This window comes from Salmo salar, chromosome 05 (genome assembly GCF_965601325.2).
Source record: "Salmo salar chromosome 05, fSalSal1, whole genome shotgun sequence".
Lineage (NCBI taxonomy): Eukaryota > Metazoa > Chordata > Actinopteri > Salmoniformes > Salmonidae > Salmo > Salmo salar.
In genome coordinates this window covers 82,807,209-82,827,290 of record NC_138295.1, presented here as the reverse complement: position 1 = coordinate 82,827,290, position 20,082 = coordinate 82,807,209, and the positions used below count along the sequence as shown (strand labels likewise).

The 20,082-nt window shown below is 42.6% G+C and overlaps 1 protein-coding gene across 2 annotated transcripts; it reads left to right on the top strand.

Moving 5' to 3' along the window:
- The first annotated feature begins 1,344 nt into the window (after nt 1-1,344).
- Nucleotides 1,345-9,707, top strand: LOC106562680 (zymogen granule membrane protein 16-like). 2 transcript variants are annotated; one of them, XM_014127662.3, is made up of 5 exons: nt 1,345-1,460; nt 1,774-1,795; nt 1,942-1,994; nt 8,151-8,319; nt 8,703-9,707. In XM_014127662.3, the coding sequence occupies exons 3-5, from the start codon at nt 1,943-1,945 to the stop codon at nt 9,070-9,072; spliced, it is 591 nt and encodes a 196-aa protein (XP_013983137.1). In that variant the 5' UTR covers nt 1,345-1,460; nt 1,774-1,795; nt 1,942; the 3' UTR covers nt 9,073-9,707. The 2 variants fall into 2 exon arrangements, with proteins under 2 accessions (XP_013983137.1, XP_013983136.1); XM_014127661.3 differs by having other exon boundaries at nt 1,366-1,464.
- The last annotated feature ends 10,375 nt before the right edge of the window (nt 9,708-20,082 follow it).

The following is a 20,082-nucleotide window of genomic DNA, read 5'->3' as shown; positions in this document are numbered from 1 at the left end:
TGTGGGGACAGCAGACTGGGATAAGGATTGATTTAATATGTCCGTAAACACACCAGCCAGCTGGTCTGCGCATGCTCTGAGGATGCGGCTGGGGATGCCGTCAGGGCCTGCAGCCTTGCGAGGGTTGACATGTTTAAATGTTTTGCTCACGTCGGCTGCAGTGAAGGAGAGCCCGCAGGTTTTGGTAGCAGGCCGTGTCAGTGGCACTGTATTGTCCTCAAAGCGAGCAAAGAAGTTGTTTAGTCTGTCTGGGAGCAAGACATCCTGGTCCGCGACGAGGCTGGTTTTTCTCTTATAGTCCGTGATTGACTGTAGACCCTGCCACATACCTCTCCTGTCTGAGCCGTTGAATTGCGACTCTACTTTGTCTCTATACTGACGCTTAGCTTGTTTAATTGCCTTGCGGAGGGTATAGCTACACTGTTTGTATTCGGTCATGTTTCTGGTCACCTTGCCCTGATTAAAAGCACTGGTTCTCGCTTTCAGTTTTGCGCGAATGCTGCCATCAATCCACGGTTTCTGGTTGGGGAATGTTTTAATAGACGCTGTGGGTACAACATCACCGATGCACTTGGTAATAAACCCACTCACCGACTCAGCGTATTTGTCAATGTAGTTGTTCGCCGCAATGCGGAACATATCCCAGTCCACGTGATCGAAGCAATCTTGAAGAGTGGAATCCGATTGGTCGGACCAGTGTTGAACAGACCTGAGTGCGGGAGCTTCCTGTTTTAGTTTCTGTCTATAGGCTGGAAGCAACAAAATGGAGTCGTGGTCAGCTTTTCCGAAAGGAGGGCGGGGGAGGGCCTTATGCGTCACGGAAGTTAGAATAGCAATGATCTAGGGTTTTTTGCCAGCCCTGGTAGCGCAATCGATATGCTGATAGAATTTAGGGAGCCTTGTTTTCAGATTAGCCTTGTTAAAATCCCCAGCTACAATAAAAGCAGCCTCAGTATACGTGGTTTCCAGTTTACATAGAGTCAAATGAAGTTCGTTTCAGGGCCATCGATGTGTCTGCTTAGGGGGGATATATGCGGCTGTGATTATAATCGAAGAGAATTCTCTAGGTAGATAATGCGGTCGGCATTTGATTGTGAGGAATTCTAAGTCGGGTGAACAGAAGGACTTGAGTTCCTGTATGTTGTTATGATCACACCACGTCTCGCTAATCATAAGTCATACACCCCCGCCCTTCTTCTTACCAGAAAGATGCTTGTTTCCTTCTAGTATTTCCTTGGTACTCCCTCCCAAAGTAGCCTCGACCAATTAGAAAACAATGTCTGACTTCTCTATAGTGACTGACTAAAGGTGTTCTTTGTCATGCTCCTTCCATCTAGAGCTGATGGAATGTTCAGCAGGTATAAATGCAGTTCTAAGAGGAAGCAGTAGACTAGAAGGACCTTGCAGAGACAGAGATAACAAGCTTTCACAGGTTTTCACACACATCTCAAGATAGCACTGTGGGTAACTACACAACTAACTAAATAGAAAACTTGTATTCAATGCATGATACTGGTGTGGGAAATATTATGAAGTTAATACTCATTATCTCTTGGTACTTGGGCACAAACATGTTGGCCCTTTTGCCTCTAAATTTAGATTCAATGATCTGACATTATTTTGAATGTGACAGTAGCTTAGCACTACAATAGTGATTGTAGTAAACAAGATTAGGTTCAACTTTTTAGAGCTGTTTTATAACATTTCACATTCAAGAATGGTTTGTTGTTTGTTACGTCACAATTCAAAAGGTTATTTTCTTTTCCCTCCTAGGAAACACTGGTTGACCTGACAGGTAAAAGGACTTAGTTGTTTTGACAAACTACTATGAAAAACATTATTAACTACATTATTTCAAGTTTTACCATTTAAAGTGAAATGGAGTGAGAGTGAAACTGACTGAAATTAAAGGTCTTAAGTAATGATGCCTCCCTTTTGCAGAATGTTCTCAATCCTGGTTGTCACAGTGTTCTTGGCTAGCTGCTTGGCAATGCGTGAGTAATTAAAAAACAATTCTGAATTATAATGATAAAATAGCTTTTGTGCTTTCACCATGTCAAGTGTCAGTTGTGCAGAGGTGAGTAAAATAACGTACTTTACTCTGAAAAATAATCAGCCAATAAATCCCACTCCCTCCCACTTACGTCCAACTGGACACTGGGGGGGAGTGGGCTCCGCACGTAACGCCCGCTCGATGTCCGCGTCAACCTCCCATACAACCGGTGCCAACAGGCAAGAAGCAGGAATTATGGGAGTGGGATCCGTGGACCGCTCCTCTGTGTCATATATCCGAGACAGTGTGTCTGCCTTGGCGTTCTGGGAACCTGGTCTGTAGGATAGAGTGAACACAAAACGGGTGAAAAACATGGCCCACCTTGCCTGGCGAGGATTCATTCTCCTCGCTGGCCCAGATGTACTCCAGATTGCGGTGGTGTCATGACGTTGGCCTGTGAGAAAGGTTTATGGGTTTACCCCCCATAAATACCTTTCTCCCTTCCCCTCTCTCTCTGACCCTACTGAAGGACATTTGAATAGCCTTTGTTAACCTCTCTTGGGCAGGTGGGACGCCACCCACGGTTCACACTTTTCAACAGCCAGTGAAAAATCAGAGCACCAAATTAAAAACCACAAAATGTCATAATTCAAAGTTTTCAAACAAAGGACTATTTTACACCATTTTAAAGGTACACGTCTCCTTAATGTAACCACATTGTCCGATTTCAAAAAGGCTTTATGGCGAAAGCATAAAGTTAGATTATGTTAGGACAGTTCCAACACAAGAAAAAGCACACAGCCATTTTCCTAGCAAGGACAGGCATCACAAAAAACAGAAAACCAGCTAAAATTATGCACTAACCTTTGACGATCTTCATCAGATGACACTCCAAGGACCTCATGTTAGACAATACATGCATTTTTTGTTTGATAAAGTTCATATTTATATCCATAAACTCCATTTTACATTGGTGCGTGATGTTCAGAAAATATTTTGCCTCCAATACTGCCGGTGGAGCAGCACAACAATTTACAAAAATACTCACCATAAACGTTGATAAAATATTAAACTGTTATTCAAAGAATTATAGATGAACATCTCCTTTATGCAAACGCTGTGACAGATTTCAAAAAAGCTTCACGGGGAAAGCACACTTTGCAATAATCTGAGTACTGTGCTCAGAAAAATACACTAGGCAATACAGATACCCGCCATTTTGGAGTCATCTAAAATCATAAATAGCATTAGAAATATTCACTTACCTTTGATGATCTTCATCAGAAGGCACTTCCAGGAATCCCAGGTCCACAATAAATGTTGCTTTGTTCGATAAAGTCCATAATTTATGTCCAAATAGGTCCTTGTTGTTAGCGCATTCAGTAAGCTACTCCAAGTGTAGGAAGCGCGCGGAAAATGTCACGACGAAAAGTAAAAAATGTTCTATTTACGTTCGTTCAAACATGTCAAACGTTGTATAGCATCAATCTTTAGGGCCTTTATCACTTAGAACTTCAATAATATTCCAACCGGACGATTCCATTGTCTTGAAAAACATTTTGGAACACAGCTAACTCTCACGTGAATGCGCGCCAATGAACGCCAGTACCTTCCTGAGTCAACAACTTCCAACTTCCTCTGTTCGCTCTCTGTTCATCATAGACGCCTCAACCAACTTTCTAAAGACTGTTGACATGTAGTGGAAGCCTTAGGAAGTGCAAAATGAACCCTAAGTCACTGAGTGTTCGATAGGCAATGACTTGAAAGGACTACAAGCACCAGAATTCTCCCTTCCTGGTTAGATTTTTCTCAAGTTTTTGCCTGCCATATGAGTTCTGTTATACTCACAGACATCATAGAAACTTCAGAGTGTTTTCTATCCAAATCTACTAATAATATGCATATTCTCGTTCCTGGGCCCGAGTAGTAGGCCGTTTAATTTGGGTACGTTTTTCATCCGGCCGTGAAAATACTGCCCCCTACCCTAGAGAGGTTAAATATAGAGAGTCTGGGAACATCAAACAAGTGGGGGGGGGGGAAGGAACCATATTTACCAGGTACTTAATGAGTATGAATGTCAGTTCGGTTGTCATCTGAGACATTATGACTGATGACAGGACGACATAAACTGTACCTGGGAAAGTCTACACATTTTAGTTATCAGATTCACATGGAATTGTTGTGCAATTTAAATGTTTGATATTGAAACTGTTTGTTAGGAGATTAAATGTAATTTTAGCTTCCAAATGAGAGAATTGGGATTTCATAAGGAAAGAGCCCTGACCAATCAGTGGCCCGCCCCTGTGAAGAGACAGGGGTTATAAACGATGAAACACACCCTTCTACCCCTCGCCACTATATAAGTCAGTGACGAAATGTAACCAAGTCTGTTCCGGGTACGTGCGGTCTGCAGCCTCTGCGTTAAAAGGACAAACATGTCAAGTACAGAACTAAGCCAACCTCAGCGTGAGTTTTGGTTGCGAATGGTATGAACTTTGAACCCTTATTCACTACAGAAGTGATACTTAGCAGCGGCCGCTGTAGACGTGGGCTAGGAAAGGACAGACGACGTATCCAGTCTAACACACAACGAAGATACTACAACGTATCCGTTTTACCACCAGTGATATTCTTCCGAGGACAGGAAGATCTCTGTTGGCCAACACGGCCAGCATCTACGACCAACCTACCAAAGCGCAGCTCAGAGTAAATATTTATTGCATTTTCCTTTTCCAAATGGGCGGTAATTTAGAATGCATACGATAATGTATTTACGATAGCATAGCTGCTTTCTTGGTTACTCAATCTTCCCGCTCTTTCATTCAAGCCCAAACCCCTTTCTTTGTGTAACAAGCCGCCATGCCGGTTTAGCCCACTAGGGCACATTCTCCTATCATTTCCTTGTAACCATATCTGTATTGTTATGCATTTCTGTGAATTACTTATATTAGTAAATAAACGATTTTAAGACAATTGATGTATGGATGACTCATAGTGAAAACTGGGTTCGTGCAGATAACCAACAATTTACAACGTTTGGAATGAGACTGACGTGAGGTAAATAACACATCATTAATCAGAAGACTCAGATCAGATAGTATGATATCTGAAAGTTATATTAGGAAAATTATAACTTTGTAATCTGAATATTTTCCTTGATGCCCCGACCTCCTAGTTAATTACATTTACACGATTAATCAGTTTAATCGCGTAATAATAATCACAGAGAGTTATTTGATAAACATGTCTTCCGTTTTAATGATCCCAAAGACACGACAGTGGTCAGTCCAAATGAGAAAATGGTGTTTAGCCCCCTCAAGAAAATGCCTCCACGCTTTCAGAGCCCCGACAACAGCCAACAGCTCCTGGTCCCCCACATCATAGTTTTGCTCCGCTGGGCTGAGCTTCTTCGAAAAGAACGCACAGGGGTGCAGTTTTAGGTGGCGTACCCGAGCGCTGAGACAGCACAGCTCCTATCCCAGCCTCGGACGCGTCCACCTCTACTATGAACGCTAAGGAGTGATCAGGATGAGCCAACACAGGAGCCGAGGTAAACAGAGCCTTCAGGTGACCAAAAGCCCTGTCCGCCCCAGCTGACCACTGCAGTCGCACCGGTCCCCCTTTCAGCAAAGAGGTAATGGGAGCCACTACCTGACCAAAGCCCCGTATAAACTTCCAGTAGTAGTTGGCAAACCCTAAGAACCGCTGCACCTCCTTTACCGTGGTTGGAGTCGGTCAATTACGCACGGCTGAAATGCAGTCATTCTTCATCTCCATCGCTGACTCGGACAGGCGATACCCTAGGAAGGAGACGGACTGTTGGAAGAACAGACATTTCGCAGCCTTAACGTACAGGTCATGTTCCAACAGTCGACCAAGCACCTTGCGCACCAGAGACACATGCTCGGCGCGTGTAGCGGAGTATATTAGAATGTCATCTATATACACCACTACACCCTGCCCGTGCAGGTCCCTGAAAATCTTGTCTACAAAGGATTGGAAGACGGATGGAGCATTTATCAACCCGTACGGCATGACGAGGTACTCATAGTGCACAGAGGTGGTACTAAATGCCGTCTTGCACTCATCCCCCTCCCGGATACGAACCAGGTTGTAAGCACTCCTGAGATCCAATTTGGTGAAGAAGCGCGCCCCATGCAATGACTCAGTCACACTGGCTATGAGAGGCAGAGGGTAAATATACTTCACCATGATCTTATTTAAACCTCTATAGTCAATGCACAGGCGTAAACCTCCATCCTTCTTCTTCACAAAAAAGAAACTTGAGGAGGCAGGTGAAGTGGAAGGCCAAATGTATCCCTGTCCCAGAGATTCGGTGACATGTTTCCATAGCCGCCGTCTCCTCCTGTGACAGAGGATACACATGACTCCTGGGAAGTGCTGCATCTACCAGGAGATTTATCACACAATCCCTCCGTCGATGGGGTGGTAGTTGAGTCGCCCCAAATCAGCATATTCAGGGGGGATGTGCATGGTGGAGACCTGGTTTGGACTCTCCACCGTAGTTGCACCTATGGAAACACCTATACACCTCCCTGAACACTGACGTGACCATACCTTGCGAGCCCTCTGTTGCCACGAGTCATGATGGGCCAACCAGGGAAACCCCAACACCACAGGAAACGCAGGAGAATCTATCAGGAAGAGACTAATTCTCTCCTCATGACCCTCCTGCATTATCATACATAGTGGAGTTGTGACCTCCCTAATCAGACCCGACCCTAAAGGATGACTATCTAAGGAATGTACAGGGAAGGGCACATCAACAGGAACAATAGGGATCCCTAATCTACGAACAAATGAACGGTCAATAAAGTTCCCAGCTGCGCCTGAATCTACTAGCGCCTTATGCTGGGAATGCGGGGAAAACTCAGGAAATTCTATAGATATATACATGTGCGCAAAAGGAAGCTCTGGGTGAGTTGGGTGCATACTCACCTGGGATGATACACCAGTGCCCTGCCTGCTGCCTCGACTTCCTGGGGAACCTCTCCAGCACCGACCAGCAGTGTGTCCTCTGCGGCCACAGGTAGTGCAGGAGGCGCTGGGGGATGGAATGGACGGACCCCGATCCGGACGTCCGCGGGTGGCCAACAGGTTATCCAGCCGGATGCATAAATCCACCAGATGGTCGGGGGTAAGGGTGGTGTCCCTGCAGGCCAGCTCCCGATGAACGTCCTCACGTAGTCTACATCGGTAATGGTCAATCAGGGCCCTCTCATTCCATCCTGCGCTGGCAGCCAGGGTCCTGAAGTCCAGTGCGAATTCCTGTGTGCTCCTCATCCCCTGTCTGAGATGGAACAAGCGTTCCCCCGCTGCTCTCCCCTCAGGTGGATGATCGAAGACCGCCCGGAAGCGACGGGTGAAATCCTCATAGCGGACCAACGTTGCTTCTATACTTCCCCATTCCGCGTTGGCCCACTCAAGCGCCTTCCCCGACAGACAGGAGATGAGGGTGGACACGCTCTAGTATCCCGAGGGAGCCGGGTGGATGGTCGCCAGGTAGGGCTCCAACTGGAGCAGGAACCCCTGGCACCCGGCAGCCGTCCCATCATAAGCGCTCGGGAGCGAGAGCCGAATCCCACTGGGTCCAGGTGACGGAGGGGTGGACAGCGGTGTGGGTTGTGGTGTGGGTTGGAGTGAAGTTGATGGGGATGTGGGAAAAACCCCTTTTTCCCATTGCTCCATGGTGAGCAGCACGCAATCCATGGCTGTGCCAAGATGTTGGAGCATCATCGCGTGCTGCTGGACGCGTTCCTCCACTGGTACCGGAGGACTGGGTGCACCTGCTGACTCCATAAAAAAAGGTGCGTGATTCTGTCAAGTGTCAGTTGTGCAGAGGTGAGGACGGAGTCAGGCGCAGGACACAAAACTGAGTAAAATAACGTACTTTACTCGGAAAAAGAATCAGCCAATAAATCCACGCAGGGATAACAAACCCTAACACAAAAACCAGGAAACAATCACGCACAAAACATAATGAGAACCAGAGGGTTAAATAGGGAAATAATAGTAATGTAATGGGAACCAGGTGTGAACAATCAAGACATAACAAATGGAAAAAGAAACGTGGATCGGTGGCAGCTAGAAAAATAGAATTATTAATATAGTAAACATATTTCCCATGTTATTTTAGCCATCAAAGATCCGTACTCGTATTCCTCTGCGGTGGGTCAAGGAGGTGGCACCCCATTTGCTTCCTACGGTGAGGGACACATCACAGGAGTCAGAGTGTGGGAGACCAACAACAACTACTACTACTACTACTACTACTACTACTACAACAGCATCGCCTACATCAGCGGGTGAGCAGACCCTGACCCATGAACAGACACCACTGACTCAGTCCAACTACACTACCCAACAGACACCACTGACTCAGTCAAACTACACTACCCAACAGACACACTTTCTTTTTTTCTTTCTTTCTTTCTTTCTTTCTTTCTTTCTTTCTTTCTTTCTTTCTTTCTTTCTTCTTTCTTTCTTTCTTTCTTTCTTTCTTTCTTTCTTTATTTAATTGTTGTGTAAATTACATATTCAGTACATGACCAGACAATATTGTTATCTTATCTAACCCAGAGTACAATGTAAAGTGTCATTCCTTGATATTCTCTGACGCTACATGCTCTCTCGGTCTGAATGTGCCTTATCAAAACACAACCAACGTGAAAAGCTTCCTCTGTTTTAGGTTCCAGCTGAGATACGGCTCCACCTGGTCCCCTGTGTTTGGTCGTGAAGGGGGTGAAAAGCAGGAGATGGAGCTGTTTAATGATGAGGCCATCGTCGAGGTGTCTGGGAAGTACAACCCAGCAGACTACATCTGCTACCTGGTGTTAACCACCAACATGGGGCGCACTCTGTCAGCCGGCCAGCCTAGCCAAGTCTCCTTCAACTTCTACCCAGCCAACATGGGAAATGAGCTGAGGCTGCTCAGCGGTCGCTTCAACGGTGCCGGGATCACCTCCATCGGAGCCCACTGGGGATTGGTGTACATGGAACGGGCTGGAAACAGTACTCTGGATACAGCACTGGAAACAGTAACTCCTACTTACTCCTAAAAAGTATGTCTTGCTCTTTGGGATGGTATCCCGGATACAGATTAAGCCTAGTCCTGGACTAGTTACTTTCAATGGAGATTCTCCATTCAACATGCTTTTTAGTCCAGGAGTGACTTAATCTGGGTCCAGGAAACTGACCCTATATGTTTGGACGGATGATTGACATAGATGCTGACAGAACTGTTTTTCATATCACTATCTGATGGGTGCTTCATGAGAATTGAAACTGAATGAATTTGAATGTTTCAAATATTTTGGAAGAATTTTTAAAGTGATCCCTCACTTGAAGCAGTACAAGAATACTTCTAAACATTCAAATTCATTCAGTGTAAATTCTCATGAAGCACCCATCAGATAGGAATATTACAGCAGTCCTGTCAGCGTCGGTCACAGACCACATGCGTTGTTACACATCATTTGAGGTTATCACAATTTATCACAATAAATAAAAGAATCATATGGAATTTAAAGGATTAATTATGTCTTTGATTAATTGAACAATCAAATATTATGGGGAGATAATAGCGTCTCAGGGTACTTCACCTTCACTATTTTATACACGCTGCATTTGTTATTTGTTGTTCCTTTTCTGCTACATCTGCTTATGGACATTTTAATAAAAAGCATATCTTTAATCATTATATTTCATTGTGTTCCTTTTGATAGGATCAAATCAAATCAAATGTATTTATAAAGCCCTTCTTACATCAGCTGATTTCTCAAAGTACAGTACAGAAACCCAGCCTAAAACCCCAAACAGCAAGCAATGCAGGTGTAGAAGCACGGTGGCTAGGAAAAACTCCCTAGAAAGGCCAGAACCTAGGAAGAAACCTAGAGAGGATCCCGGCTATGAGGGGTGGCCAGTCCTCTTCTGGCTTTGCCGGGTGGAGATTAGACGTTCAAATGTTCATAGATGACCAACAGGGTCAAATAATAATAATTACAGTGGTTGTCGAGGGTGCAACAGATCAGCACCTCAGGAGTAAATGTCAGTTGGCTTTTCATAGCCGATCATTCAGAGTATCTCTACCGCTCCTGCTGTCTCTAGAGAGTTGAAAACGCAGGTCTGGGGCAAGTAGCACATCGAGAGAGAGAGAGAGAGAGAGAGAAAAAATACTTATTCACACAGGATAAGACAGGATACTTATGTGTCCCCCGACACATAAACTACTGCTGCATAAATACTGGAGGCTGAGACAGGAGGGGTCGGGAGACACTGTGGCCCCATCCGACAATACCCCCAGACAGGGCCAAACAGGCAGGATATAACCCCACCCACTTTGCCAAAGCACAGCCCTCACACCACTAGAGGGATATCTTCAACCACCAACTTACCATCCTGAGACAAGGCTGAGTATAGCCCACAAAGATCTCTGCCACGGCACAACCCAAGAGGAGGCGCCAACCCAGACAGGAAGATCACGTCAGTGACTCAAGCCACTCAAGTGACGCACCCCTCCTAGGGACGGCATGAAAGAGCACCAGTAAGCCAGTGACTCAGCCCCTGTAATAGGGTTAGAGGCAGAGAATCCCAGTGGAGAGAGGGGAACCGGACAGGCTCGTTGCTCCAGTGCCTTTCCGTTCACCTTCACACTCCTGGTCCATTCCATAAAAATGGAGCTCTATAGGAGAAAGCCCTGCCTCCAGCTGTTTGCTTAGAAATTCTCGGGACAATAAGGAGTCCTGCGTCTTGTGACCGTAGCGTACATGTAGGTATGTTCGCTGTGGCTCAGTTGGTAGAGCATGGTGTTTGCAACGCCAGCATGGTGTGTGCAACGCCAGGGTTGTGGGTTCGATTCCCACTGGGTGCCAGTACAATTTATTTTTTTTTATTCATGAAATGGTATGAAATGTATGTATTCACTACTGTAAGTCGCTCTGGATAAGAGTGTCTGCTAAATGACTAAAATGTTAATGTACGGCAGGACCAAATCGGAAAGATAGGTAGGAGCAAGCCCATGTAATGCTTTGTAGGTTGGCAGTAAAACCTTGAAACCAGCCCTTGCCTTAACAGGAAACCAGTGTAGAGAGGCTAGCACTGGAGTAATATGATCAGAAAATACATACAGTAGTGACCAGAGCGTACAATAAGCTAATCTGTCATTTTAACAAACCCTACCTCAATGGTGTCAATAAGTAATGAAGGAGAAAAAAATCCATAGTTACATATCGGGATATTATTTTTCGACGATATATCGTGTCGTATCGCATCAACAATATCACACAATTATTGTTGTGCTAGTTGGCTGTCCCTGCACTAAAACTCCTTCATAGACTGTTCATCATTTTCATTTAAAATAGGAAGCACATTTTTTTATGGCAATTTTATTTCCATTACTTTCTCATGCTTTCTATTCTCTCTGCCAGACACATATAGTGAGCAATATATTTGGAACATCGAATCACAATAAAATTACTGTGTAAAATCGTAATACATGTAGAATTGTGAGAATCATAATACATATCATATCAGCACCTAAGTATTGTGATAACATCGTATCGTGAGGTCCCTGGCAATTCCCAGCGCTACTATCCAACACAACGATAATGTCTGGAACGTACAGATGAAGTCAGAAGTTTACATACACCTTAGCCAACTACATTTAAACTCAGTTTTTTCACAATTCCTGACATTTAATTCTAGTAAAAATTCCCTGTCTTAGGTCAGTTAGGATCACCACTTTATTTTAAGAATGTGAAATGTCATTGATTTTAGCTTTTATTTCTTTCATCACATTCCCAGTGGGTCAGAAGTTTACATACACTCAATTAGTATTTGGTAGCATTGCCTTTAAATTGTTTAACTTGGGTCAAACGTTTTGGGTAGCCTTCCACAAGCTTCCCACAATAAGTTGGGTGAATTTTGGCCCATTCCTCCTGACAGAGCTGGTGTAACTGACTCAGGTTTGTAGGCCTCCTTGCTCGCACACGCTTTTTCAATTCTGCCCACAAATTTTCTATAGGATTGAGGTCAGGGCTTTGTGATGGCCACTCCAATACCTTGACTTTGTTGTCCTTAAGCCATTTTGCCACAACTTTGGAAGTATGCTTGGGATCATTGTCCATTTGGAAGACCCATTTGAGACCAAGCTTTAACTTCCTGACTGATGTCTTGAGATGTTGCTTCAATATATCACATAATTTTCTGTCCTCATGATTCCATCTATTTTGTGAAGTGCACCAGTCCCTCCTGCAGAAAAGCACCCCCTCAACATGATGCTGCCACCCCCGTGCTTCACGGTTGTTATGGTGTTCTTCGACTTGCAAGCCTCCCCCTTTTTTCTCCAAATATAACAATGGTCATTATGGCCACACAGTTCTATTTTTGTTTAATCAGACCAGAGGACATTTCTCCAAAAAGTACAATCTTTGTCCCTATGTGCAGTTGCAAACCGTAGTCTGGCTTTTTTATGGCGGTTTTGGAGCAGTGGCTTCTTCCTTGCTGAGCGGCCTTTCAGGTTATGTCGATATAGGACTCGTTTTAGTGTGGATATAGATACTTCTGTACCTGTTTCCTCCAGCATCTTCACAAGGTCCTTTGCTGTTTCTGGGATTGATTTGCACTTTTCTCACCAAAGTATTTTAATCTCTAGGAGACAGAACGCGTCTCCTTCCTGAGCAGTATGACGGCTGCGTGGTCCCATTGTGTTTATACTTGCCAACTATTGTTTGTACAGATGAACATGGTACCTTCATGTGTTTGGAAATTGCTCCCAAGGATGAACCAGACTTGTGGGGGTCTACATTTTTTTTCTGAGGCCTAACCTGATTTCTTTTGATTTTCCCATGATGTCAAGCAAAGTGGCTCTGAGTTTGAAGGTAGGCCTTGACATACATCCACAGGTACACCTCCAATTGATTCAAATTATGTCAATTAGCCTATCAGAAGCTTCTAAAGACATTACATCATTTTCTAGAATTTTACAAGCTGTTTAAAGGCACAGTCAACTTAGTGTATGTAAACCTATGACCCACTGGAATTGTGATACAGTGAATTTAAATAATCTGTCTGTAAACAATTGTTGGGAAAATTACTTGTGTCATGCACAAAATAGATGTCCTAACCGACTTGCCAAAACTATTGTTTGTTAATAAGAAATTTGTGGAGTGGTTGAAAAACGAGTTTTAATTAATGACTCCAACCTAAGTTTATGTAAACTTCCGACTTCAACTGTATATCTGCCATACCCATTCATAACATCAAAATGTTGTCTATTAAGTCTGCTCTCCTTCTAGCCTGACATTGCATGACAAGCTGCATAATGTTTTAGTTAAAGCTACAGTCTGGGATTTGGGAAGCTGTTCAATGTTCAGCTGTATACCAAAACAAGTGGTGGGGAGGGACACCACTTTGTGGCGAATCACAGACTGTGTGGATGGTCTAGATTAGACAGTTTGATAGATGGGGCTTATACAGTATATGAATGTTTCAACAGTCAAAGTTGCTTAACTAGTGTCGTGTCTTTGGCATCATTAAAACTGAAGACATACTTATCAAATTACTCTGTAATTATTATTACACGATTAACCTCTTGGCGTTCCCCTAGGATAGGGGACGCTAAAGCGATTTTTGAAAAAAATTCGTGCCCATTTTAAACGGCTTCCTACTCAAACTCAGAAGCTAGGATATGCATATAATTAATACTTGTGGATAGAAAACACCCTAAAGTTTCTAAAACTGTTTGAATGGTGTCTGTGAGTATAACAGAACTCATATGGCAGTCAAAACCCCGAGACAGATCGAAACAGGAAGTGGAATTCTGAATTGCGAACTGAAATTCATCACGTTGCCTATTAATCACACCGTGAGCTATGGTTCATTGACCACTTCCTATTGCTTCCACTAGATGTCCCCAGTCGAAACAAAGTGGTTTGAGTCTCCTACTGTCAAAACTGAATGAATGAGACGCTGTGGAACGTGGTCACACGGAGAGGGCCATCACCATTATGACGCCGACGCCCCTGGTTACCCTCCCCTTTCGAAACGTTTTGAAACACAATGCAATCATCCCCCTCGAATCTTATTGGCTCTCTTGTTGAAAAACGCCCTGAAGATTTATGTTATACAACGTTTGACATGTTTGAACGAACCTAAATGGGAAAAAAATGCATTTTCTCAAAATGGCTGTGCCGTGGTCGACGGAAGTTTTGGAGCAGCCTTCAGACGCGCTAACAAGAACAAGCTCTTGGAACATAAAGGAGTATTTTTTTCGTACGAAAATACATTTGTTGTGGACCTGGGATTCCTGGAAGTGCTTTCTGATGAAGACAACCAAAGGTAAGGGATTATTGACAATAGTATACAAGACTAGATGTGATATGCGATTGTTCCAAGATGGCGCTGACCTGTAATGTTAGCCTTTTTTTTAGAGTATCGCATCCCCTTTCATCGCAAAGTATGATTACCCAGTAAAGTTAATTTTAAATCTGTCATTACAGGTGCTTTCAAGAGATATTCATCTATAAATCTTAGAATGACAATATTACATTTTAAAAATGTTTTCGAATAGTAATTTAGTAAATTGTAGCTCTGTTTCATCGGATGCATTTGAGGGAAAATAGTTAGTCAACGTTACGCACCGATGTAAAATGCTGTTTTTATATATAAATATGAACTTTATCGAACAAAAGAATGCATGTATTGTGTAACATGATGTTCTAGGTGTGTCATCTGATGACGATTGTCAAAGGTTAGTGCTGCATTTAGCTGTTTTTTGGTTATTTGTGATGCATGTGGTTGGTCGGAAAATGGCTATGTGGCTACTTTTACGATATACTCCTAACATAATCTAATGTTTTGCTTTTGCTGTAAAGCATTTTTGAAATCGGACAATGTGGTTCGATTCAGGAGAGGTGTATCTATAAAACGATATAATTTTAAAAAAAATGTAATTATTACATTTTGTTATGCTAATGGCGATATGATTTTTCGCTGGATGTCCGTCCCGGCCGCACAGGGGTTAACCTGATTAATCATGTAACTGTAATTAACTAGGAAGTCGGGGCACCAAGGAAAATATTCAGATTACAAAGTTATAATTTTCCTAATATAACTTTCAGATATTTTAATATCTGATCAATTAGTCTTCGAATTAATGAATTATTATTTACCTCACCCAGTCTCATTCCAAACGTTATAAATTGTTGGTTATCTGCACGAACCCAGTCTTCACTATGAGTCATCCATACATCAATTGTCTTACTAAGTAATTCACAGAAACGCATAACAAACATTAGATATGTCACGATTCTCTTCGTCAGAAGATATGTTGAAATCGCTGTCGGACAAAGTGGACCAATATGCAGCGGATTGCGTGCTCATCATCATTTATTTTGAATGTGAACACGAGGAAAAAACAATAAACAAAACTCACGACAGGAACAGTGTAGCAGGCTAAACAAAAGCAGTGCTAACATTCAACTACCCACAAGTGACAAACAAAACACACACCTACTTATAGGACTCCCAATCAGAGGCAACTAGAAACACCTGCCTCCAATTGAGAGTCCAGCAACCAAATCTGCACATGGAAAACTTAACCTAGAACCTACTCATACTAAAACATACACCACAAAACCCCGGAACACATAAATAACACACCCCTCTAAGCTATACACAAAAAAAACACCATACAAAACAAACATACCTCTGCCACGCCCTGACCAAATAATACAAATAATCCTCTATACTGGTCAGGACGTGACAATATGTTTACAAGGAAAAGATAGGAGAATGTGCCCTAGTGGGCAAAACCGGCATGGCGGCTTGTTAGACAAAAGGGGAGTGGGGTCAGCTGAGAAGGCATTACAGAGTTGATAATTATAACAATTGATATACTAAGCTTTTGCACATGAACGCTCACTCATTCGGGAACAATTGCAATCAATATATATATTTACGCTCAGTGTGTCGTCGGGATCTCTGTTGAAAAGGTTGTTTCTATTGGAGAGTTTGTCTGCTCTCTCTCTCTGTCGTGGTTAGAATGGCTAGTTCAGAGTGACATTCATTAATGTCGTTATAGGACAGTTGTTTCGGCGGTTGTCGGTATTCGCGTTCAATGATACCGAATTCCTAGCTGCAGACTAGTAATTAATATCAAAGACTTGTTCTTATTCTGTCGGTATCGATAGTCTAAGAGTTTAACCACGTGGTATGTTTAAAAGTTAATCAAGAGGTAAGCTGGTCTCCAACCTTTAGCCATCTCGTAATTGAGGTAAGCTCAGTCTGGTGATAGAAAACCTTGGTGGGGGTTTTATTCGGAAGAGCAGAAAAGGGCCTGTCCCATGACGCCAGACCATAACTGTGCTCATGGGCGGTCCTCGGATTTAGTTAAGAGTCCAAAGGGAATTGGAGTTTCCTTCATTAACCTCTCTAGGGTAGGTGGCACCAAATCGTCCCACCTACGTAACAGCCAGTGTAATCCCGTGGCGCGTTATTCACAAACATATGACTATTTTACACCATTTTAAAGACAAGACTCTCGTTAATCTAACCACACTGTCCGATTTCAAAAAGGCTTTACAACGAAAACAAAACATTAGATTATGTCAGCAGAGTACCCAGCCAGAAATAATCAGACACCCATTTTTCAAGCTAGCATATAATGTCACATAAACCCAAACCACAGCTAAATGTAGCACTAACCTTTGATGATCTTCATCAGATGACAACCCTAGGACATTATGTTATACAATACATGCATGTTTTGTTCAATCAAGTTCATATTTATATCAAAAACCAGCTTTTTACATTAGCATGTGACTAGCATGTGACTAGCATTCCCACCGAACACTGCCGGTGAACTTACTAAATTACTCACGATAAACGTTCACAAAAAGCATAACAATTATTTTAAGAATTATAGATACAGAACTCCTCTATGCACTCGATATGTCCGATTTTAAAATAGCTTTTCGGTGAAAGCACATTTTGCAATATTCTCAGTAGATAGCCCGGCATCACAGGGCTAGCTATTTAGACACCCAGCAAGTTTAGCACTCACCAAAGTCAGATTTACTGTAAGAAAAATGTTATTACCTTTGCTGTCTTCGTCAGAATGCACTCCCAGGACTTCTACTTCAATAACAAATGCTGGTTTGGTTCAAAAGTTTTTGCATTTTTGAGGTATTTGAATATCGCGCCACGGGATTACACTGGCTGTTGAGTAGGTGGGACGCAAAAATGTATTTTAAACAGTGTTTGACATGCTTCGAAGTACGGTAATGGAATATTTTGATTTTTTTTGTCACGAAACGCGCCAGCGCGTCACCCTTCGGATAGTTACCTGAACGCATGAACAAAACGGAGCTATTTGGATATAACTATGGATTATTTCGAACCAAAACAACATTTGTTGTTGAAGTAGAAGTTCTGGGAGTGCAGTCTGACGAAGAACAGCAAAGGTAATCCAATTTTTCTTATAGTAAATCTGAGTTTAGTGAGGGCCAAACTTGGTGGGTGTCAAAATAGCTAGCCGTGATGGCCGGGCTATGTACTCAGAATATTGCAAAATGTGCTTTCGCCGAAAAACTATTTTGAAATCGGACACCGCGATTGCATAAAGGAGTTCTGTATCTATAATTCTTAAAATAATTGTTATGTATTTTGTGAACGTTATTCGTGAGTAATTTAGTAAATTCACCGGAAGTTTGCGGTGGGTATGCTAGTTCTGAGCATCACATGCTAATGTAAAATGCTGGTTTTTGATATAAATATGAACTTGATTGAACAAAACATGCATGTATTGTATAACATAATGTCCTAGGAGTGTCAACTGATGAAGATCATCAAAGGTTAGTGCTGCATTTAGCTTAGTGGTTTTGTGGTTTTGGTTTTAGTGGTTTTGGTTTTTGTGACATATATGCTTGCTTTGAAAATGGCTGTGTGATTATTTTTGGGAGGGTACTCTCCTGACATAATCAGGAGAGTACCCTCCCAAAAATTGAAATCGGACAATGTGGTTAGATAAAGGAGAGTCTTGTCTTTAATAGAAAATGACTCAAGTAAAAGTGAAAGTCACCCAGTAAAATACTACTTGAGTAAAAGTTGAAAAGTATTTTTGATAACATTTTTGATAAAAGTATCAAAACTAAATGCAATTGCTAAAATATACTTAAGTATCAAAAGTACAAGTAAAAGTATAAATAATTTATTATTCCTTATATTAAGCAAACCAGACTGCACAATTCTCTTGTTTTTATTTATTTATGGATAGCCAGGGGCACACTCCAACACTCAGACATAATTTACAAATAAAGCATTTGTGTTTAGTGAGTCCGCCAGATCAGAGGCATTAGGGATGAACAGAGATGTTCTCTTGATATATGTGTGAATGTGAGTATTTTCCTGTGCTGCTAAGCATTCAAAATGTAACGAGTACTTTTGGATGTCAGGAAAAATGTATGGAGTAAAAAGTATATTATTTTATTTAGGAATGTAGTGAAGAAAAAGTTGTAAAAAATATAAATAGTAAAGTAAAGTACAGATACTCAAAAACATGACTTAAGTAGTACTTTAAAGTATTTTTACTTAAGTACTTTACACCACTGTCTTGACCAGACTGCAGTTTAGCATTGTAACTGACTTCGGTGGGCAAATGCTGACCTTCGATGGCCACTGGCACACTGGAGAAACAGATGAATCCCGGTTTCAACTATACCGGGCAGATGGAGACAGCGTATGTGGCATCATGTGGGTGAGTGGTTTGCTGATGTCAATGTTGTGAACAGAGTGCCCCATGGTGGCGGTGGGATTATGGTACAGGCAGGCATAAGTGGACAATGAACACAATTTCATTTTTATTGATGGCAATTTGAATGCACAGAGATACCGTGACGAGATCCTGAGGCCCATTGTTGTGCCATTAATCCGCTGCCTTCACCTAATGTTTCAGCATGATAATGCACAGCCCCATGTCGCAAGGATCTGTACACAATTCCAAGAAGCTGAGAATGTCCCAATTCTTCCATGGCCTGCATACTCACCAGACATGTCAGTCATTGAGCAGTTCCGCCAATAACCAGCCACTCCACACAGCCATTTTTATTATTATTTTAAATTTGTATTTCACCTTTATTTAACCAGGTAGGCCAGTTGAGAACAACTGCGACCTGGCCAAGATAAAGCATAGCAGTGCAACACAAACAACAACACAGAGTTGATCGCTGAGATCCTGGTTGAAAACAGCAAATGTGTATTTAGAAGGCAGGATGGTCAAGATGATATCTATGAGGGTGCCCGTGTTTACGGATTTGGGATTGTACCTGGTAGGTTCCTTGATAATTTGTGTGAGATTTAGGGCATCTAGCTTAGATGTAGGACGGCCGGGGTGTTAAGCATGTCACAGTTTAGGTCACCTAACAGTACGAGTTCTGAAGATAGATGGGGGGCAATCAATTCACATATGGTGTCCAGGGCACTGCTGGGGGCTGAAGGTGATCTATATCAAGCGGCAACGGTGAGAGACTTGTTTCTGGAAAGGTGGATTTTTAAAAGTAGAAGCTCGAATTGTTTGGGCACAGACCTGGATATTATGACAGAACTCTGCAGGCTATCTCTGCAGTAGATTGCAACTCCGCCCCTTTTGGCAGTTCTATCTTGTCGGAATATGTTATAGTTAGGGATGGAATTTTCAGGATTTTTGGTGGCCTTCCTAAGCAGGAATTCACACACGGCTAGGACATCCGGGTTGGCAGAGTGTGCTAAAGCAGTGAATAAAACAAACTTAGGGAGGAGGGTTCTAATGTTAACATGCATGAAACCAAAGCTTTTACGGTTACAGAAGTCAACAAATGAGAGCATCTGGGGAATGGGAGTGGAACTAGGTGCTGCAGGGCCAGTATTAACTTCTACATCACCAGAGGACCAGAGGAGGAGTAGGATAAGGGTACGGCTAAAGGCTATAAGAACTGGTCCTCTAGTGCATTCGGAACAGAGAGTAAAAGGAGCAGGTTTCTGGGTGCAGAAGAATAGATTCAAGGCATAATGTACAGACAAGGGTATGGTAGGAT

What these genes read in the sequence shown, in the direction of transcription:
- LOC106562680 (XM_014127662.3), top strand. Translation starts at nt 1,943, where the DNA reads ATGTTCTCAATCCTGGTTGTCACAGTGTTCTTGGCTAGCTGCTTGGCA. An exon ending in GGCTAGCTGCTTGGCAATGC is followed by an intron (nt 1,995 to 8,150) that starts GTGAGTAATTAA and finishes ATGTTATTTTAG; the next exon opens with CCATCAAAGATCCGTACTCG. An exon ending in AGCATCGCCTACATCAGCGG is followed by an intron (nt 8,320 to 8,702) that starts GTGAGCAGACCC and finishes CCTCTGTTTTAG; the next exon opens with GTTCCAGCTGAGATACGGCT.